General features: G+C 37.8%; 1 protein-coding gene across 2 annotated transcripts in view; it reads left to right on the plus strand.

The window, feature by feature from the left end:
* The window catches only part of PTPRD (protein tyrosine phosphatase receptor type D), a 566,636-nt gene that overhangs the window by 377,049 nt on the left and 167,983 nt on the right, over positions 1 to 21,604 (plus strand). For both annotated transcript variants that reach the window (XM_055578085.1, XM_055578084.1), the window contains exons 12-17: positions 415 to 608; positions 2,945 to 2,971; positions 7,008 to 7,125; positions 12,172 to 12,759; positions 13,192 to 13,292; positions 14,138 to 14,397. In XM_055578085.1, the coding sequence (XP_055434060.1) occupies positions 415 to 608; positions 2,945 to 2,971; positions 7,008 to 7,125; positions 12,172 to 12,759; positions 13,192 to 13,292; positions 14,138 to 14,397 (1,288 nt within the window). The remainder of the gene's footprint in view (positions 1 to 414; positions 609 to 2,944; positions 2,972 to 7,007; positions 7,126 to 12,171; positions 12,760 to 13,191; positions 13,293 to 14,137; positions 14,398 to 21,604) is intronic.

Consider the following 21,604-nt stretch of genomic DNA (forward strand, 5'->3'; position numbering starts at 1 on the left):
TATAATCAAGAATCTTTTTATTCTGCTAAAAAAGAAACCTAAAAAACACACACAGCAATCAACAACCAGTTTTTGTTATTATTTCAATGCTATACTTCTTTGTGCTTTAATGCTTTGAACCTCAAAGCATCTTCCTTGGCTTTTGTACATTTTTTACATGTTTTTCTATTTCTCTGATACTCTTTTTTTCTTCCATTTTTTTTCTTTTTTTTGGCATCGGTCATGCTTTTTGATCTTTTCTTAAAAGGTAGAGCAGATTGGTTGAGCATTTTCATTGGTTGAAAATGTTTGTATTCCACAAACAAACATGGTGGGGTCTACCCATATTTTTTTTTTAAACCTAAGTAAAGAAAATGCTCTGACTGGGTGGGACAAGTGCCTATAATTTTCTTTTATCCAATGATGTTGTTCCAGTTCCTAGTGGTCCTCCTCGCAAAGTCGAGGTAGAGGCTGTCAACTCAACATCTGTTAAAGTCTCATGGCGCTCACCTGTGCCCAATAAACAGCATGGCCAGATAAGAGGATACCAGGTGCATTATGTGAGGATGGAAAATGGTGAGCCCAAGGGCCAGCCCATGCTGAAGGATGTCATGCTGGCTGATGCACAGGTAAGCATCTGAGAAATTACACAGGTATACTTTTATAGGATACATCTGTTTTAGCCTGTACCTTAAAATGGGCCCCATTTTCACTTTTTCTTTGATATTTTAAAATGTCTATACAAAATTCTAGATTTTTAAGAAACTTGAAGTATAATTGATTTGCAGTGTTGTGTTAATTTCTACTGTACAGCAAAGTGATTCAGTGATACAGATATAGACAAAGATACAAAGGTTTGCCTCTGCTAATCCCAGCCTCTCGCTCTGTCCTTCCTGGACCCTGCATCCCACTTAACAACTAGAAGTCTGTTCTCTATGCATGTGGAGTCTATTTCTGTTTTGTAGATAAGTTCATAACATTCTAGCTTTAAAAACACACGATCCATATTTATCTTTTCAGTTAACGTTGACTTCAAGTGAGGAAGTGAATTGAAATGACACATCTGATTCAAAACACAGAATATTTTTTTTTTCAATACAGATACTTGGCTCTCTACAGCTATTTCTCAGTTTGCCTTTCTGACTTTTAAAAAAAAATTGACTTAATTAAATCAAAGGGAAGAATTTTAAACAGCAATTTTGCTGATAGTCTACTTTCTACTATGCTAAAAGTATTTGAAACTAAGTTAATCTGTAATTTCTAAATGAATGCCTTCTTTCACTGAAGTAAACATTTTTATTTGGGGAAATGTATCCAGACAGTATTTTTATCTATCATTTATTTACCAAATTACATATTTAATTAAAATAATTATTTCATTTCCAAGAAAATGAAGATAATGATAATGACAAAAATTATAGAATTTCCCAGGGAATTAATGAGATCCTGTATGTTGAGCCAGTTAAAATTATTAAGTGTAGTTGAGTTTGTGAGAAATTCTTTCAAGCCAAAGGCAGTGATTTATAACCATATAATCACAACTTGGTTTTGTAATAAGTTATTTAAAAGAGGACTTTATATTTTTTCAACTTTTAAATAAAAAACAATATCATAATAAATCTACTTGCACATATTTTTCTGAAAGGGAGAGGAAGATTGTAATTAATAAGCATCCTGCTGGGGATTATACACATCCCATGGAGTAGTTTACCTTGTCCTAGTAGTGATGGGGTATGAGAATGGAGTGTTTTGCTTATTCAGCAAAATTGGTAGCTGGGCCTGGAAATAGATGGGATTAATGCAAATTTGAAATCAATTCAGTCTAAAATCCCTTCTTTGAAAGTAGGGAGCATTATGAACAAAATGGAAAACTGTTGTACGGAATTGCTACATTTTGCCTTCTTTTCTCTGTGAAAATAAAAAGGCAATAAATATCCCAGCTTTTTACCCCAGAGTCTTTACTTCATATTTATCCCAGAGTCTTAACTCACAAAGGTGCTTATTTGCTTTAGCTATAAAGCATTCTAACTAAAGGGGTCTAGCTTAGTGACTTATTTACCTCAAAAATCCAGTTGTATGATTTTCATTTGAAGGACATTTCTATAAGTTTAGTTGGAGATTCATAGTGTCCCATAATATTCTGGAGAAAGCACTATTGATTTGGCTTTTAATAAATATTTATTTTGTACTACCCGTAAAACAGAAAGTTCTTATAAAGTATAGTATAAAAAATGCTTACGTTTTATTTGGTGCATCTGTAATTTTGAAAAATAAAGATACAACCATCATGTTTTGATGTCCTTCATCAGTTCTTAGATAAGCTTACATTACAGAACAGTAGCTCTTTTGCTGTTTTCATTGGGAATATGGTAGTCAATGAAATTATATAATGCAAAATGCCTTAAATGTCAGCTCAATCTTTTTTTCCCTCCTCTTCTGCTTTGGCTTTTCTTTCTTATTTTGCTAATTTTCCTTGTATTGTTGTTCTGAGTTTTGGTTGATTTATTTTTTGCTCATATCATGTTCTGATAATTCGTTGAACTTTTTTTACATCTTATAGGACTTCATTGATGTACATTTTCAATATAATGAAGATGGTAATCTAAATAGTAACTTGAATTGCATAATCTAGATAGAAATCAAAATAAACGTCACAATGTAGTGTACATAGCACTTTGTATGCCTTATTGATATTTTAAAAAATTAGTTGGTTTTAGTGATAACAATATAGAGTACATTTACTTTTAATTTCTCAATTAGGAGTGGAGGTGGCAGCATAACACTCATATACTGTTTGGGATTTTATTGTACATACCTCTTCAGTTGTTTATTTTTTCTGGTTTTTTTTTTTTTTTTTTTTTTTTTTTGTAGTCTAAGGGCACCATTGCCTTTATCAGGCTACAAACTTCTCTTCATTTCTTTTTATTTTGTTTCCCTCCTCCCCAACCTTCTTAATCTCAATCAGTGGGAATTTGATGATACTACTGAACATGTGAGTAATTTGTGGCTGCCTGTCAAAACAGATTATAAATGGCTGCTTTTTACTGATACTCCCCTTTCATTTATTTGTACTGTGACATCACAGTTTGCTTGGATGCATGAACTAACAAATTATTTTTTAAAGTATTTCACTACATGGTATACTTTTTTTTTTTAATTTTTTCCCCTCGTTGTTTTGTGAAATTGATGTGGTGCTGCAATTGATGTGGTGCTATTGATTACATAAGAAATATCATGAGTTCACATTGTTTGATGGCTGTTACTAACTCTGCCTTGTGGTGCAGTTAGAGGAGGCATGCTTTAAGTGGAGGTATCACAGACTGGAGATGTCTCGTTTGTTCTGGGCTGCTCATAAATCCTGCTCCAGGGTTGCATATTCAGTGCATAATATGATCTAAATCTGGCACCAATTAACTCTGTGTAGAAATGGCAGTTCTCTGTTGAACCCATACGAATTTGAGTGAAATTGCATGAGTGGAAACACCAAGAAGTAGGAGGTATCTTACTGAGTGAAGAATTTTTTAAAAATACTGCAACGAGTGGACTGTGTTAGTCTGTTAGTTTTTATATTGGGAGTTTATTATGTATAAAGTACTGTGGATGACACTGCCTACTAAGTGCTTACAGTCTAGGTGGCTAGGAAGGATGTAAAGTTCAGAAAAGTTCCATGAATACAACCAATGTGATGCCCTCAAGCAATGTATGAATAATTAGTATTTAAATGACAATATCAGTTAGAGCTATGAGCTTAGGGACAGAGCACCAGGATGGTAGACGTCCTGAAATTTATGGAGAACTCATCCCTGATGAGTAGGGATTAAAGAGGTAATCCCTGTATGTCTGTGTCTGTTGCGGAGTTGGAAGTGAGAATGTACTTATTGAAGTACATTCTGAACTCAGCAGAAGTAGACATAGACATAAGAGTGTGACAAAAGTCAGCTGACAATGAGCTTGGCAGTTTGACAGAACTGAAAAGTTCAAGTTATTACATACATTATATTTTAATATAATGTTGGAAAGATCCAAAGTGAAAAAGTGAAAGTCAATCAGCTCTGACTCTTTGTGACCCCAAAGACTGTAGCCTGCTAGGCTCCTCTGTCCATGGAATTCTCCAAGCCAGAATACTGGAGTGGTTAGCCCTTCCCTTCTCTAGGGGAAAAAACCTAAAGTTTGAAGCTAAAGACCTGATCTCTAACTCTTCAGTACTTGAGAGATTTTTTTAATGTTAAAAAAGAGCAATAAGATAAAGACTGGTAGGAAATTTTCTTTCATTTAGTAAATAAATATTTTTTGCCAAAACAAAGATCTCTTGTAGAGGTTCTTGGTAAATATGATAATCAAGTTATCACTTCTCATGAAATTGACACTGTAACAGTGTTTTATACACTTCTTTGATCATAACCCATAGTAAAAAATGCATTATTTGCCATGACCAATGCATGTGTATGTTTAAAATAAAGGTTTCACAAAATAATACCTTACTTTTAAATATATTCACATTTTAATGTTCAAGTATATCCATTTGTTTAAAAAAACGCTGGTCTTAAGTGGCTAAATTCATTTCATCAGCTACTAAATGGGTCATTACCTGCAGCTTAAAAATCAATAACTTCATGGATAGATTAAGAGAACTAATACAGTTGATAAGGAAACAAGTTAACAGTTCTTTTCCTAAATCATGAAGTGATTTTCTTTTAAAGTTGAGAATCAGAAATGAAAAAGGGAAAGTTATGATCAATATTTTAAAGGAAGAATGAACAGAACCATACTAACTAGCTAAGAATTTGAAGGAGACTATTGGACCAAAGATTGTTCATAAGTTTTGAAGATGCTCCATCATTCATTAAAATATGGAAATATTTTATGGAAGAAGGGGGCTCCACTTCTGGGAGTAACGTGTGCTTTAGTTACATTGAATTTGAGATACCACTTGACAGTTTAGGGAAACTGTCCAGCAGATATTCACAGTGTATATACTGCTGGGGCCCTGGGGAAAGTCAAGGCTAGAGATGAATGTAGGATATAGGCAGAAAAAATTCTCTAAGTTTTAGAAATGAAATGAGTTTTTTTATTTTTTAGGACTAGTGAGAAAGGCAGCAGATAAATGGCTGTGTCAGGACATTTGGGAATGACAGCTATTAGCAAGCAGGGGCAAGAATTAGGGTGCAGAATGGAATAGGAGGATACAGAGAGAGGAATAGTGGTTATGATGTCAGCCAGAGAGGGTGTGGAGACCACCAAGGTAGTACAGCCACAGCTTAAAGAAAGAAAATGTAACTCAAGAGACAATGTGATTCGAGCAAAGAGAGGTATGTAGAGCTAGACCACTGAAGGTTTGAACATTTGCACTGGCACTACTTACATTATCCAGTCACAACCTGTGTGGAAGGAAGGTCATGTGTGATTGGTTAACTTCCATTTTATGAATGAGAAACAGAAGGCTCAGCATTTGTAAATTACTTGCCTCTCAATTTAGTGATAGAATCAAGTGATAGAATCGCTTCTTTTTTCTCCCAACCCAGCCTGTTTTCATCAGTAGTTCTGTGACACGAGGGAGACCTTGGAAATAATAATGTTGAGATTTACCCATCCTAATTTTTGAATTGCCAGTGTGCCTACCATAATTTTAAATGCCACTCTGGAGTGGTTCACTTAATTTTTATATTCTCTGTGATGTTGGTGAAACCATTCCTGAAGGTACAAATCTCTCTCTTAAATTTAGTCTATTCATCTGATAGAATAATTTTTCCAGTGGCTCTTGAGGATGGGATCTGAAATTTTTGAATTTCCACACTGGTGAGATTCCTGCTCTTTTTAGAAAAGCACGTTGTCAAAAGCTGTCATCCCTGGGTTCAGATTCAGCCATTGATTTCTATGGTGCCCCTTACAGCCTTGCACAGAAAAGTCCCGCTGTTCTCCATTCACACAATGAAATCCATTCACTAAGCTCTCACATGCATTATCTTTAGATGCAAAATATAACAGTCAATATTTTCTTAAATTTATCCATATTGAATTTGAAAACATAGCTGTTCCAGAAATCTGAAAAGTTACTTTTTAAATTGTTGTGCGTGTGTGTAGCTCCAAAGAAAATACCAAAACATTAATAGCCAGCACTCTATTTAAAGACTCATGTAACTTCCAATTTGGAAGGATAATTCTTAGACTATCTTCTCTTATAACCATCACAGCTTTGGGTCCTTACTAAGAGAAAGATAAGGGTTTTGATGAATAGTTTCTGGTATTTAACATTTTCAGAATTGACTGAGCATATATCCATGATGTGATAGAACAAGATCCTGATATGTGGTTTTATGACAAGGCCTCAAAATCTATAGATTGTTCTGCTTAGTTTATAATAATTTTAGTTCTTAACCTATGCAACTAACCAGTAATATATTATTTGAGTCCTGAGAAACTTCTGTGGCTGTCTGGGTCCAACAGACCAGCCACTGGGCAAGATATCAGTATTTATGCAATTAAACATACTATTTGGCATCAGCACCACTAACAGTCTGAGGACCAGACTACGATGGAAGCATAAGGATTGTGGCTGGAGTATCATAACAGCTAGAGTGTGAACTGCTCACTACAAGCCAGACATTGTTTTAACTGTTTGCCCGGTATAACTCATTTAATCCGTTAGTAGCCTAGAGGGTCCTAGCATCCCAACCTTCACATGGAGAACTGAGGCACAGGTGGGGTAAACTCACTTGCCCTGGATCACCAAACTGGTATATAAGGAAAGGCAAGTTGAAATCCAAGCATTCAGGCGGTCTGACTCCAGTTTTTGTGGTTTCGATTATGACCCCTTAGAGCTGCCTCTGCGGATGGCTGAAGACCCCATTTCAGTGTCAGCATGAAGACAGATCTTGCACAGCATGAGCTCCAGGCATGATGCGTCCAGTGCTTGGCATGGCTGCAGGGAATGTTCATGCATGCACAGCATGAAGGCGGATGCCTTGGTTTCCCCCCAGGGCAGCTGTAGCATAGTTTTGAATCATTGTTATTCGGTTGTATCATTTCAGGACATGATTATTTCTGGGCTACAGCCTGAAACTTCCTACTCCCTCACTGTCACAGCTTACACCACTAAAGGAGATGGAGCTCGCAGCAAACCCAAGCTGGTGTCCACCACAGGGGCAGGTAACCATGTCTATGCATATATATGTCTTCAATATGTTTCAGGCAACAATAATAATTTTCCAAATCGTATGGGTGGCTTCTATCAGAGGGGAGAATGGACTGTAGTCAACTTTTGTGGTTTTTGATATATCTTAAGTAAGGTAAAATAATGGAAGAACTTGCTTTGCCCAAATTATTTAATCACTCATTCACCAAATATTATTTGAGTACCTACTGTGCATCAAGAACTATTTCCGGTACTCTGAAGAACAATCAACAAAACAGAAAGAAGCTGGCCTCCTGAAATTTATTTTCTGACTGAGATTGGATAATTAACAAGTGAACAAAGGAGTTTTATAATAATAAAATGCTGGGAAGTGATAAATTATGAAAAGAAAGATATGCAGGCATACTTTTAGGCAGTTCCTAGGGGCAGTTTTAGAAACAGTGATGTCTTTTAGAAGCAGGATATTTGAGCTGAGACTTGAATGGTGTGAGGGAGCGGATCCCATGAGGGTCTGGAAGGCAGATCACCTAGGGAGGAAAATCGTGTGACAGCCTCAGCACGCCAACCCCTCCCCCCAAAAAAGAAAAACAAACCTTGTTAGAAGAGCTGCCACCTTGAGCTGGGTTGATGACTTAATATTTTATTTTTTGTCATTTTCTCCTCCTGACCCCTTGTTCTGGGGTATCAAAAGACAACAAATTGCACAAAAGATGGGAAACAAAAAAAGAGAATGAAGAAAGCAGAAAGACTAATAGAGATTGCTCCTTTCTGAAGAACAGAGCTTCTTAGCACTATTGAGACTTATACATTGGTCTGCCACGTTAGGAAAAGTCAGCATGAAGGAAGACCTGACGTTTTAAAACCAATAAATTAAGAGATAATTACAGAAGGATTCTCCTTCAATCCCTTTATATAGAAATCTCCCATGGAACATTTAAACTATGATTTGATTTACTCCTCCCGAATCACTTCTGGCACAACTTTTTAGGAACACACCTCTATGTAAAGGCATAAAGCAAAGAACAGCTGTGATGTTGAGTGCCCTCCTGGGTGCTGTGCTCACTTCCAAATTTGTCTAAATGTCATAAGATTTGCCTCACTCATATCCCGCCACCTGGAACTGCCTCGAGCAGCAGGATTACAGATGGCAAAGCTCCTTCAAGGCAAAATCTTCTGGGCCTTATTTTTTTTAATACCATTGTATCAGGTTAATTCAGCACCCTGCATAGGAGATACAGTACATGTTAAGTGGGACATGCTGACTGTCTAGCTACGGAACCAGCTTCTCCTGGAATGTAGCCAACTAAGAGTGAACCCCTAAAACTGAACCCCAAAATGAAAAAATACACTTCCTTCACCCATATTTATAATTGTGTCTTAAGAAAACTGAAGCGTCTTACATGAAGCATCAACCTCCTAATGCCCATAATATGGGGAGGGATGTCTGATAATGAGGATGAAAAAGTAGAGGATTTGTCTCCAAGGGATGTGAATCCTAGAACAAGAATGCTACTGCCTACTTTAACGTCACTGAGATTAGCTCGTCACTTTTTAGTCACTGGACAGAACATTATTTAGCATTGTGGATCTTACACACAGAATTATTTTGCAGTTTACATTCGTGATTTCAGATCTTTCTTAATCAATGGAAACTTCATTATTGAGGAAATGCTTATAATTTAGATGTCTGCATGTTTATTTTCTTGGGATCTCCTCACTGTTCTTGAATTGGAAATGGGAGAATCCATCTGAAGAATCCATTTATAGTCTTCTGGATTTTAAATCCAGAAGGAGATTGATAATCCTTCAAAGAGAAAAACTCCAATGTTTTGTTTTGTTTTGTTTCCTTTTTGATGCCAACCTGTAGTAAGAAAGCATTCCCTAGTCATTAGTGAACAGATTAATTTGCTTTGTTTTGTATACTATTTAAAAAAAAAAACCTTGTATTTATATGACTATGAAGAATTACTGAGTTTATCTCACAGATGTGAACTCCTAATAACCATAGTTATAAAGGTATTTAATTATAGCTTCCACTGAAAATTCACAAATTCCCATTAAATTTTACTTTAATCATAAAATTCCTGGTTTTAGGATAGGTTTATGTATAATACATTGTTCCTAGAATCTGCGAACAATCATATCTTTGAAATAAAGAGTACAGGCCATAACTTAAGCAATCCACATAGGAGTCATGTAACCTGAGGGCTGCTTTTTAATAAAATGTTGGATTTTATGTTTCAGTGATTATGACATTTTTGTAGTTTCTTTGTTAATACTCCCGTGCTCTGCATCATAATAATGAGTCTACTGCCTGAAATCTTGCAGTTTTAGGCAAATTCTTTTGTTTGAATTTTTTTCTGTATTTTTAAATGGTTTCACTACTGTACTGACAGCTGTGTTTAAGGATGAGAGAAAAGTGACTATGATATGGAGAATTTGAAAGTAATTCTAGGCTTAGGCCAGTCAATTATGATTGTTACTACTTAGGTGCTAAGTTCAACTGAAGCTTAGTTTAGAGCCATTGGGACTGAGTGCCTTGATGGATCTCCAATGATTGCTGTTACTAAGTAGTAGAGGGCAGCAGCACATGAGTACCATTTCTGAAGTCCTGACAGATTTTTAAGAGGGAAGAATATAGTAAGCAAATAACTCCAAAGTCAAAAGGGAGAATGGATTATACATCGTGACTTAAAAATTAGCTTATTTACTCTACAGAAGGACCCTCTCTGCTTATTCTAATATGCTCACTACTAAAAATGCCTTCCAATCTCCTCAGAGTAAGTATTTAAGACTCCCTCATTTTTCCAGTCCTCCAGCTCCTAAGTTGGAGCAAGTAGATCCATTGAGCCTGCCACTGTGTGCTCAGTCATGTACGACTTTTTGTGACCCCATGGACTACAACCTGCCATGCCTGTCTTGTCCATGGAATTTTTCAGACCAGAATACTGAAGCGAGTTGCCATTTTCCTCTTCCAGGGGATTTTCCAAACCCAGGAATCAAACCTGTGTCTCTTGCATCTCCAGCATCTGTAGGCAGATTCTTTGCCACTACTCCTACTGCTACTGACTGCCACTGGATGGCCTTTAAAAGTGGTCCAGACAGTAACCCTAAGGCATCAGAAACCTTGAACCCAAACTCCACACACATGGCACCATCTACTGGTTGTCTTCATTTCTCTACTTTGAGTATGCACTGCTCAGAGGACAAGGTCCCTGCATTACCCATCTTTCATTTTCCCACCCAAATGCCTGTGTGCCAGTATATAAGTCTTTCCACAAAGTGAGTAGTTGGTAAATGTTTTCTACATAGAACTTCTGAAAGCAAGAAATGGAGTGGGTTCCATTGCCAATATGTACAGTTTTGGAGAATTCTTTTTAATCACACATGCAATGTTATAAAATTCTCCTCGTTCCTTTTTCTTTTTCTGCCCCGTTACTCCCTGGATGAAATACCGTAACTACCCACAATCATTACCCTAGCTGATTTATGCTGTGTTTACTGTTTGCACATTTGGGGAGATTTCAGGTATTCTCTTCTTGTGTCTAGCCGCTATGGAGCTGTCCATCACCAGCTCCCAGAGCTTACTCAGGCTCATGTCCATCGAGTCAGTGATGCCATCCAACCATCTCATCCTCTTCATCCCCTTCTCCTCCCGCCTTCAGTCTTTCCCAGCACCAAGGTCTTTTCCAATGAGTCAGTTCTTCGCATGAGGTGGCCAAAGTACTGGAGTTTCAGCTTCAGCATCAGTCCTTCCAGTGAATATTCAGGACTCATTTCCTATATGATGGACTGGTTGGATCTCCCTTCAGTCCAAGGGACTCTCAAGAGTCTTCTCCAACACCACAGTTCAAAAGCATCAATTCTTTGGCGCTCAGCTTTCTTCACAGTCCAACTCTCACATCCATACATGACTACTGGAAAAAGCATAGCTTTGACTAGATGGACCTTTGTTGGCAAAGTAATGTCTCTGGTTTTTAATATGCTGTCTAGGTTGGTCATAGCCTTTCTTCCAAGGAAAATATCTAACTTACTTTTTAAGTTACCTACTTAACTTAGTTAAAGTAACAAGTTAGATAAGCAATATCTAACCTACTTAACATGAAAGGAAATTATGTACTTAGGAGAACCCCTTGCCACAAGAAGTTAATATTCTTATTATTAATAATTATTATTATTAATGAAATATAAAATACTATTCTAAGGCTTTTACGTGCATTTTCTTTTTTTTTTACATGCATTTTCTCATTTAATATTCACAACAACATAGGGTAGGTCTTAATATAATTCCCATTCTAGTACATGCAAAACTTGATGAGGATGACTGGCATGGATAGTATATATAAAAATTGCAAATTAGATCCACAGAAAGTCTAAGCAACATTTTGTATTACCTTTTCTCTTCCTAACTTATAATCGGTATAATAGTTAACTGTTTGGCTGTGGATTCAGATACACCTGTGTTTGTCTCATAAATTTCTCACTTATTACATATCTGACTATGCACAGTCTTCTGTTTCACTTTCTTATGATGCAAAGTGAAGATAACAACTAATCACATAGTCAGGAGTGAAGAGTGTACTCAAGTGAGATACTACAGGTAGTGCTCTTAGTACAGTACCTGATACACTGCATACACTCAGTGATTAAATATATTTTGATTATTATTATCTGTATGTTACTGGCTAATCCTTACTTAGCTTCATTTCTGTGTGGCATGAACCTTTATGTATAAAGAGTTGAAATGTGACGATATTTCTTAAACAAAATCTCCTTAAATTATCATTTCAGTAATAATTCCTATTTTCTCTCCATTATCACATTCTAATATTCATCCTACCTTTAAGAGTATGAGAAGGAGCATGTTTCCACAAAGGCATATAGACCAAGCCTTGGACTTTTTATAAGTGAAGAAACGGGAATGCCTGTGGAATTACTTGAAATAAGTAATATTTATTAGTAAGAACGGGAATGCCACTCCAAGGGGATTCCCATTCAACAGTGATTGAAATATGAACATCCGTGTAGGTTGGTCTTACCCCTCCATCCTGTGTCTCCAGTTCCAGGGAGACCCCGGCTCGTGATTAACCACACTCAGATGAATACAGCCCTCATTCAGTGGCACCCCCCTGTGGACACATTTGGACCCCTCCAGGGCTACCGTCTAAAATTTGGCCGAAAGGATGTGGAACCGCTTACTACTCTTGAGTTCTCTGAAAAGGAAGATCACTTCACGGCGACAGACATCCACAAAGGAGCATCATACATCTTCAGGCTCTCGGCCAGAAACAAAGTGGGCTTTGGGGAGGAGATGGTGAAGGAGATTTCTGTTCCAGAAGAAGTTCCAACTGGATTCCCTCAAAACCTCCAGTCGGAAGGCACCACATCAACCTCCACCCAGTTATCTTGGCAGCCACCTGTCCTGGCCGAGAGAAATGGCATTATCACCAAGTACACCCTTCTGTATAGGGATATCAACATCCCTCTTCTTCCAGTGGAGCAGCTTATTGTTCCAGCTGACACCACTCTGACACTCAGTGGCTTAAAACCAGATACCACATATGATGTAAAAGTACGTGCTCACACGAGCAAAGGGCCCGGGCCATATAGTCCCAGTGTCCAGTTCAGGACACTGCCTGTGAATCAAGGTAGGATTTGTCTGCTTACGGCCTTTCTCCTTTAAAGGAATGTCAGTCTTTGGAAATCAGTATTTTGAAGCTGTAGATAACTGATCGGCTCATTCATATTCATAGGTTCAGCAAAAGCAAAAGGTAAGGTATGTAAAGCTTAACATGTTCTGGATGCCTTAGATTTCAGTTAGAGAATGCCAAGCAAGTCTGGCTGACAGCACCCCAATGTTCCCAGGTAAGGAAAACACAGTAGAGCTGACTCAATTGGAGAGAAAGGAGAGATCTTGGTGAGAATGAGGTAGTAAAATGAATGCTTTTAACAGGTAGGCAAATCACACTTCTCTCTCTGATCAAAGTGGATGGTATCTAGCTTAAGCCTTCTTGTCCATGGAAGAGGACTGATCGAATGTTTTTAGGAGTAGTTTAAATACACTGTTTTTCCTTTTCCAGCAGTGTTTGCAAAAAATTTTCATGTCAAAGCAGTAATGAAGACTTCGGTGCTGCTGTCTTGGGAGATTCCAGAGAATTATAATTCTGCCATGCCTTTCAAAGTAAGTTGTTTCCTAATGTGTAAGGTATCATGGTTAAACGTAGAGCGGAGGGGGCAGGTCAGCTGGAGAAATCACTTAAAAACCACACAGACTGCTTTGATTCAGCCACACTTACGTCCTGTTCTCATTTGTGGCTTTCACATCACAGATGAAGTCTGGTTCTTGGCCAGTATGACCTTTCCCCTCTCAGGAGGAAGCAGGAGCTCAGACCTAGGGCCTGCATTCCTTGTGGGTAACCTAGCACTTCCAAGTTGAACTTTTTACATCTGTACTGGTGCTTTTGATTTTTTTCATCAGAAAATGAAATTTACATGGTTTCTATCTATTTATAATGCAGCATCCTGGGATTTAAGTAATTTGTTTATTGGCCTGAATTCTTTGCATATTGTAAACTTTAGTTTGCCATAGAGAAATACTGAAAAGTGTTAGCAAAACATACAAGTCTGTGAAATAAAGAATAGAGAAGCATCTATAAAAGTAAAAAAATATATATATATTTGGGAACAAGAATGGAGGTGTTTGGAAAAAAGTGGTGTATAAGATGCATTGAAAACTTAGAGCATTGCTGCATGTATTCCCTTAAGATCACAGACAACTGACAGGCCACATATTAATAGGTTATTGCACATTTATGTTTTTTGATAGACTTATAAACCTTATATTAATAAGAAAAAAAAGGAAAATTGATGCCATCTCTAGAATTTGGGGAGCACTTATAGGCTTACAAATTGCCCCAAATTAGAAATGACCCACATGTATTTTCCGTAAGCAGGTGCACATTAGTTTAGAAAATATTCCCTGCCTAACTGATAACCAAATCTTTTTGATTGGTTGTCTCTCTCCAGATTCTTTATGATGATGGGAAAATGGTAGAAGAAGTGGATGGCCGCGCTACCCAGAAGCTAATTGTCAACCTGAAGCCTGAGAAGTCCTATTCCTTTGTGCTGACGAATCGCGGCAACAGCGCCGGGGGACTGCAGCACAGGGTAACTGCTAAGACCGCGCCCGACGTCCTGCGCACCAAGCCTGCCTTCATCGGGAAGACTAACCTGGATGGCATGATTACCGTGCAACTGCCCGAAGTACCTGCAAATGAGAACATAAAGTAAGTTGACTAAAGGTTAGGGCTGAACCACAGAAATGCATGTAAACAAGAAAAAAAGGTTAACATCTTGATGTTACGTGGTTATAAAAAAATGTGTAGAATATATTGCTGTATATAGAGTGCAAGAGGCTTTTGCATAGGCTCACAGTTTTATTATTCATGTTCTGTTGCATTTTCTAGAGTTCATTTTGACACAGATTCTCATTAATGTTGCATTAATGAGAGTGTTTTATGAAGTGGAAATTAAATCCAGTCAATTAAGTAGTTTGTTGGTTTTATATAGCTAGTTGATGGTAGCCAGTAGAAGAAAATAAGTGTTTTCACCAAAGTGTATTAAGTATGAGTATTGTGGTAAACCCTGGGGAGGGGGGAAGGCTATTGTCCCTGTCTTTAGTTTACCATAGAGTGAGGGGTACAGAGAAACAGAAAGATGTAATACATGCTAGTGATAGAGTCTGGGTCAAGAAAGTTTCTGAATTTAATCTTGGTGGCCAAAGAAGAGGTGTACAAAAAGTCAGATGGAAGAAATTGTACACAAAGGCTCATAAGTACAGGAAGCAAGCGATTCTGTAAGCAGGAGCTGAGAGAGCCAGGGCAAGAGTGGTGAGAGGTAGGTGTGCAAGAACCAAGTCATGCTCAGAAATGGGGACAGTATCCTGTAGACCAGAGGTCCCCAACCTCCGGAATCTAAGGCTTGATGATTTGAGATGGAGCTGATGTAATAATAATAGAAATAAAGTGCATGATACGTGTAATGTGCCTGAATCATCCTGAAAGTATCCCCCAACCCCTGGTTTGTGGAAAAAGTGTCTTCCATAAAACCATTCTCTGGTGCCAAGAAGGTTAGGGACTGCTGCTGTAGACAGTGAAAATCCACTGAAGGATTTTATACAGCAGAGTGACATGAGATCGTCTGTGTATAAGAAAACCCAAGTTTCCTTTATTACCATTTTAGGAAATATTTATTGTGTGTCTGCTGCATGTTAGAAACTATGCTCCCAGCATGGGATAAGACTCAACCCTTTGTCATTCCTTCTATTCCACATGATCAAGTTTGGAAGGAACTTGCTGTGAAAGGTTTGAAGGTCAAGCAGAGGCATTTATACATAGTTTATGGATGGTTGGAGCCTTTACATTTCGATGCAATCTGGTGAAATAATTTAGGACTGTTCTTAGGGAAGATGGCTCCTGAAGGCATGTCAGAGGATTGGAGCACCACAGAGAAAAGTTTGGGGCAGTCATTGTGCAGTTAGTTGCTGCTGCTGCTGTTGCTGTTCAGTCGCTGAGTCGTGTCCGACGCGTTGTGCCTCTGTGGACTGCAGCGCGCCAGGCTTCCCTGTCCTTAACCGTCTCTCAGAGCTTGCTCAGACTCGGGTCCATTGAGTCAGCGATGCCATCTAACCATCTCATCGTGTGTCGCCCCCTCTGCCGTGCAGTTAGTTAATTCTAGACAAATAAGATTCTGAAATGAGATGGGGATGCTAGAAATGGGACATAGAGGCAGACAGAGAAGTGGGAAATGGCAACGGCCTTCATGGAGCAAGCAAGGGAGAGGAAAATGTCATAGATGGCTCTGAGGTTTGAGCTTGGATAATGAAATAAATGGCGCTGCCATTCATCCTGAAGGATGAGAGATCAGGAGAAAATTAATGAGTTTAAGTCTGTGTACATTTTACATGAGGTAAAAGTGAAATCCGTCTCCATTTTTATTAGTCTCCATTTTGTCCATTATTCTTTTTCTGTCATTCATAAAAATAGAAACAGGAACGGACTATTACTGTGATTTTTCTTCCAGCAAAATTTAATATGAAAATGAGATTATTTATTTGTTTAAATAGCCTGTGGATATTATTTGATCTCTCACCCTAGTGCCAGACCATGTTTCATGGATTCAGTGGAGATGATGCAGACTTTCTCATGGCTCTTACACAGGGTAGTTAATTGGCGAATTTGGACAAGTAGAGAGTAAAATGTGGTGGAGTCCTCAGTTCAGTTCAGTCGCTCAGTCGTGTCCGACTCTTTGCGACCCCATGAATCGCAGCACACCAGGCCTCCCTGTCCATCACCAACTCCCGGAGTTCACTCAGACTCATGTCCATCGAGTCAGTGATGCCATCCAGCCATCTCATCTTCTGTCGTCCCCTTCTCCTCCTGCCCTATGATACCAAAAATTAGATAGATAAGGGAGGCCACGGGAGGAGCTCCCAAACCCAGTTTAGTAGTTCAGGGAAGAAGTCCCAAAGAAAGCAACGTCTAAGCTGAGGTTTAAAAAAATGACAAGCAGCTGGTCTGGGGGTTTAGAGGGGGGAAGACACTGTTTCAAGAAAAGGACAGCACATGTAATATTTCACAAACAACAGGAAGACTAGCACCTGTTACTTAGCCACATCTTACCCATCCACTGAGACTTTTCAGCTGACATCCAACAAACATATGTTCTAGACATACTGTATTACCAGCGCTAGGTCTGAGAGTAGGAAGATGATTGAGATAAAGCCCTACCTCACGGTGGGAGAACAGATACAGGGAGTATATGATTAGAATATAGTGGCGCAAGTACTGCCAGGTACTGTGGAAACATAAATACAGAATTCTAGCCCAACTTGGATGTCAAGAGAGAGATCCAGAAGCAGCTGATATCTAATGAGCCTTGAACAATGAGAAAGATTTAGAGAAGGTAAAATAGTTGCAAACAATAAAGAACTATAAAGAATGAGCTATGAGTTCAATCTATGAAAAATATGTACTGTCTATTCAGGGAAAGAATAGATGAAAAGTAAAAATAGTATCATATAATCTATGGTCTTAACTATTAAATGCCAAATTTTTCTTTATATAGTAAAAAAAAAAAAAATCTCAATGCCTATTTACCAGATTAGCTTAGTAGAATGTCTTAGACATCACTGGAATGACATTTTAGTCCATGGTAGCAGATTTCTCTTTCATTTTCCAATTTCTGAGTAAATTTATACTACAAAATCGAGTTTCTCTCTTAGTATTTTTATTTAGATAGGTCAGTTTTTCTTCTTGTTTTATTTATGTACTTTTTGTAACATTTGAAATGGGAGTCAGGAAAAAGGATTAAAACGTTTGATAACAAAGACAAGAGACTATTACAGATCAGAAAAAGAAAGCAGACCATTATGGAAAAAAAATATGCTCTAGAAATTCACATAAATATATTCTAAACACTGGGGAAAAAACAAGAGCAAAAGACAAAACTGGGGAGAGGTATATGAACCATAGGAAATGGAAAGCAAATATGTTAGCAAAAAACTCCAGATAATTCCTATTCATTATGCTTCCTAAAGAAGAAATAGCATAAAGTTACCCATCCAGTCTCCTAGGTTGGTTCATGTGGCATCATCAGATATGACAAAAAGCTGTGTGCCAGGCTGTGCCACTTGCACTCATTGGTAAGTTCAGAAGTTAGAATGGAGGTTTCTGTTAAATATTCTACAGGAAAAATGAGGGAGGAGAGAAGAATTGATTCCACAGCTCTGGAGCGGGTTGCTAATTTGGATTTATGTAAAAGCTAACTACAAAATGAGTCCAATTTGTTTTTCTATAAAAATACAATTTCGATTATTGAAAGGCTGTTTTGTTTTATCAACAGAAACTGTGCTTTCCTTGTTTCTGGCCAAGAAAACTGAGAGATCTTAATCCCCGACCCGAACTCCTCACCATCTAAACATAAATCTGTTTCTTGTAAACATAATGCAAGTAGAGCTCCTTGCTTATGGGATTTCACTCTTGGTTCTTGTGTGGAGGAGCTGAGCAATCCTTTAGGGAAAGTCCAGATTTCTTGTGGAACAGCCATGCATGTACTGCAGGTTCTAGTATTAGGAATTTTGTGGGACTTCAACCTTCTGCTTGAACACACTAAGGGGACAGAATGCTGGTCAGAAACTTGAGCAATGCCACCATCCTACAGTAGCAAGTTGTGGTAACAAAGGAGACTTCTGTGACTGTGTGGAGCAGGACTTTACTCTGGTTGGTTAAAAAAGAAAGAAAGAAAGAAGCTCCACACAGATTGTACTCAGAGAAAAAGCTGCCAGAAGGTACCTGATGTAAATTAACTCCATAGCAACAGTTTCATGTTTCTGAAAAATATACATGAAGAAAAAGAGCATTCTATAAAATTTCAAATTTCTTTGATCTTACTGATTTGGCTTTCAGATTATCTTTCTTTACAAAAATAAAAAAGTAGACATTCTTAGAAGCAAAATTGATTCATGACACATGGCACCACTAGGAGCAGCTCCGTGTTTTAATTTATAAGCTATTTAGTATTTAATTAATTAATCATATTTTTGTTATTGACATGGCAAAGGCTTAAATACATATAGCCCTTTACAATTTACTGAACGTATTACATCATTTGACTTACATTTCCCACCTATAAGGTAGGTGTTCTCCCCTTTTACAGGTGAGTAAGGTGAGGCTCAGAGACGCTAAGTGGCCCAAGCAAGATCAGAGTCACTACTGCTAATAGTTAATAAGGACAGAGAACTTCCTAGGTGTTCTTCAAAGGACACTGCACACAGTGACTGCTATCATCTTCACACCAAGGGCCCTCTTCATTTTACAGCTGAGGAAGCTACAAGGTAGTATACTATTGAGCTGGCTAAAAAGTTTAGGCTTTTCTGTAAGCTGTTATGAAAAAACTCGAACACATTTTTTGGCCAACCCAATGATTTGCCCTGGCAACACAATAGCAGAGAGGAAAGATTTGAGCTTAGGCAGTCTGGCTCCAGAGTCTACATGTTGAACCACAACTGTGCCTCTGACCATAAAATGTATTGACCAAACAAGGACATTGTTTTCCTAGGACCATCATACACGCGTAAGAACTCCATGACAATTAGGCATCCGTAGGACGGCCCCAGACACACCTCAGAATCAAGAGGAATCAGTTACAAATGCTCAGCCACAGATTTTAGAAAAATATGTTAAGTGTGGAACACTAAAATTGGTAGGTTGTCACGCGAATTTAGAGGCAAGAGATGAAGAGGCTACCTACAGGCAGTACTATCACCCGCCACTTTATAATTGAGGAAAATGGAACCTAAGGCAATTAATAACGTCAGACAACACATAGCCTAGAAGATTAGAAACCTTAATTTAAACACAGAGACTGGAAAGATCATTCAGACAGCTTCGGTTTTTCTGTGGTTAATTAATTTGAGTTAAACAGTATATATGCCCAAATGACCACAGCAAAAAAAAAAGAAAGAAAGAAAGAAATTATAAATCAAAAAATTATGCAAGGCATGACATTCATCATTAAACTCTGAGACAAATTTTGACCTCCCAGTTAAATAATGAGTTCAAGAATGCAATATGGACTGTTAATACAAAAAGCCTTCCTCAATTTGAAGTGGGACTTGCACAAAGACCAGAGTTCACCTTCCCATATAATTATATGGAGCTAGGCCCCTTGATGATAACATATTAAATAAAATTAGTAAAACTTTACTTAGTATAATTAAAATTCTGAAGGTTAGATTTAACTTACTTAATTAAATCTAATATACTGGGAAAACGCAGCTTGCTTTGTAAGTAGTCCAGGGCTTTCTCAAATATATTGACTCTTAAGTTATTTATTCTTCTATTAGTTTATTAGTTAAGGTCTATGTTGGAAAGAGTATTTGAAGGCTAAACGCCAAGCCTGAGTTAGACAGGCAAAGTGTTTTCATTGTTGTTCATGAGTTAGTGACTCAATTGTGTCTGACTCTTTGCGACCGAATGGACTGTAGCCCACCAGTCTCCTCTGTCCATGGAATTCTCCAGGCAAGAGTGCTGGAGCGGGTTGCCATTTTCTTCTCCAATATAAAGCTGATCTATGTCCAAAAGCAATTTTTTTTTTTTTTTTTTTGTAATTTAGAGCAGGTTCTTTGAGTTCATATGATTTGGTTGCTACGAACTTGTAGGGACATGTTAGTTCCTCATTTTACTCTTCCTATCAGTTATCTTACTTTCCTTAATATCCTGTGAGATTATAACTAGGGTCACAACTTTGCTGTATCGAAAAGAACCTTTGCAGTAAGGAGTTATATATTTTACAAATTATGTTCAGGTATGTTGTTGCTGGTTTGGATTGAAAGAAGATGCTTGATGAGGTTTCAAGTTGGAAAGTTCTAGTGCAATAGAAGAGTTCTAAAATATTTTTGACTGCCCTGATCTAAAGTGAAGTCGCTCAGTCATGTCCAACTCTTTGCGACCCGTGGACTGTAGCCCACCAAGCTCCTCTGTCCATGGGATTCTCCAGGCAAGAATACTGGAGTGGGTTGCCATTTCCTTCTCCAGGGGATCTTCCTGACCCAGGGATCTAACCCAGGTCTCCCACATTGCAGGCAGATCTAGGAGAGGCATAAATCCCCAAGAATTACCTGCTTCATCCACTTCTACTTTTCAGTGAAGAATTCAGTGATAAAATGGCAAAGTCAACAAATTTGGGGAATATATGTATATCTCTTTCAGGAATGCATTTTAAAAAATGCAAACATGTCTTAAACATAGAAGAAAATAATCAACAAAAAAATGGTTCTTTAAAGACCATATAGTTGTGATCATTGATCTAATCAGAGGTCAGGAAAGGTTTCATCTGGCAGTAAAATTGAGTTCCTATTTGAGAAAAGAGAAGAGTTAACCTGGAATTTGTTGGGAATGACAGAAGGTTCTAGACAGATGGTACAGAATGATCAAAGATGGAATGGACCAAAGTAAATTCAAGAAACTAAACGCCCAGCAGGGTATAGCTCACAGGACACAGAGAGATAAATTCCAGGATCCATTGAAAAGTTCTTTAAAATGGAAATGTTACAGTTAATTTTCTATTGTAAAATATTGTAAAATTTCAGAGATTGGACTAAAGGAGGTTAAATTCCATGGAGATAGAAATTTAGGAGTAATCCAAGCATGAGACAATGCAATAAAGCTGAAGCAGTGGCAGTAGGGAGGAGGAGAAGTGAATGCACTATAGAGAGTTCAGAAGCAGTAGAGTTTCATGGTAACTTGGATATGAGAGAGGGAGAGAGTTAACACAGATTGTCAGTGATAACACCTAGGTTTACAGCATGCACTAAAATCGATCATGGTGCAGTATTGAAAGAGGATTTATTTTGGAGCCATATTTTTTGCTGTTGTTTTATTTTACCCACAGTAAATTTGAGGTACTTTTGTGACATAGGAATGGAAATATAAA

The sequence above is a fragment of the Bubalus kerabau genome, chromosome 4 (assembly GCF_029407905.1).
Source record: "Bubalus kerabau isolate K-KA32 ecotype Philippines breed swamp buffalo chromosome 4, PCC_UOA_SB_1v2, whole genome shotgun sequence".
NCBI lineage: Eukaryota > Metazoa > Chordata > Mammalia > Artiodactyla > Bovidae > Bubalus > Bubalus kerabau.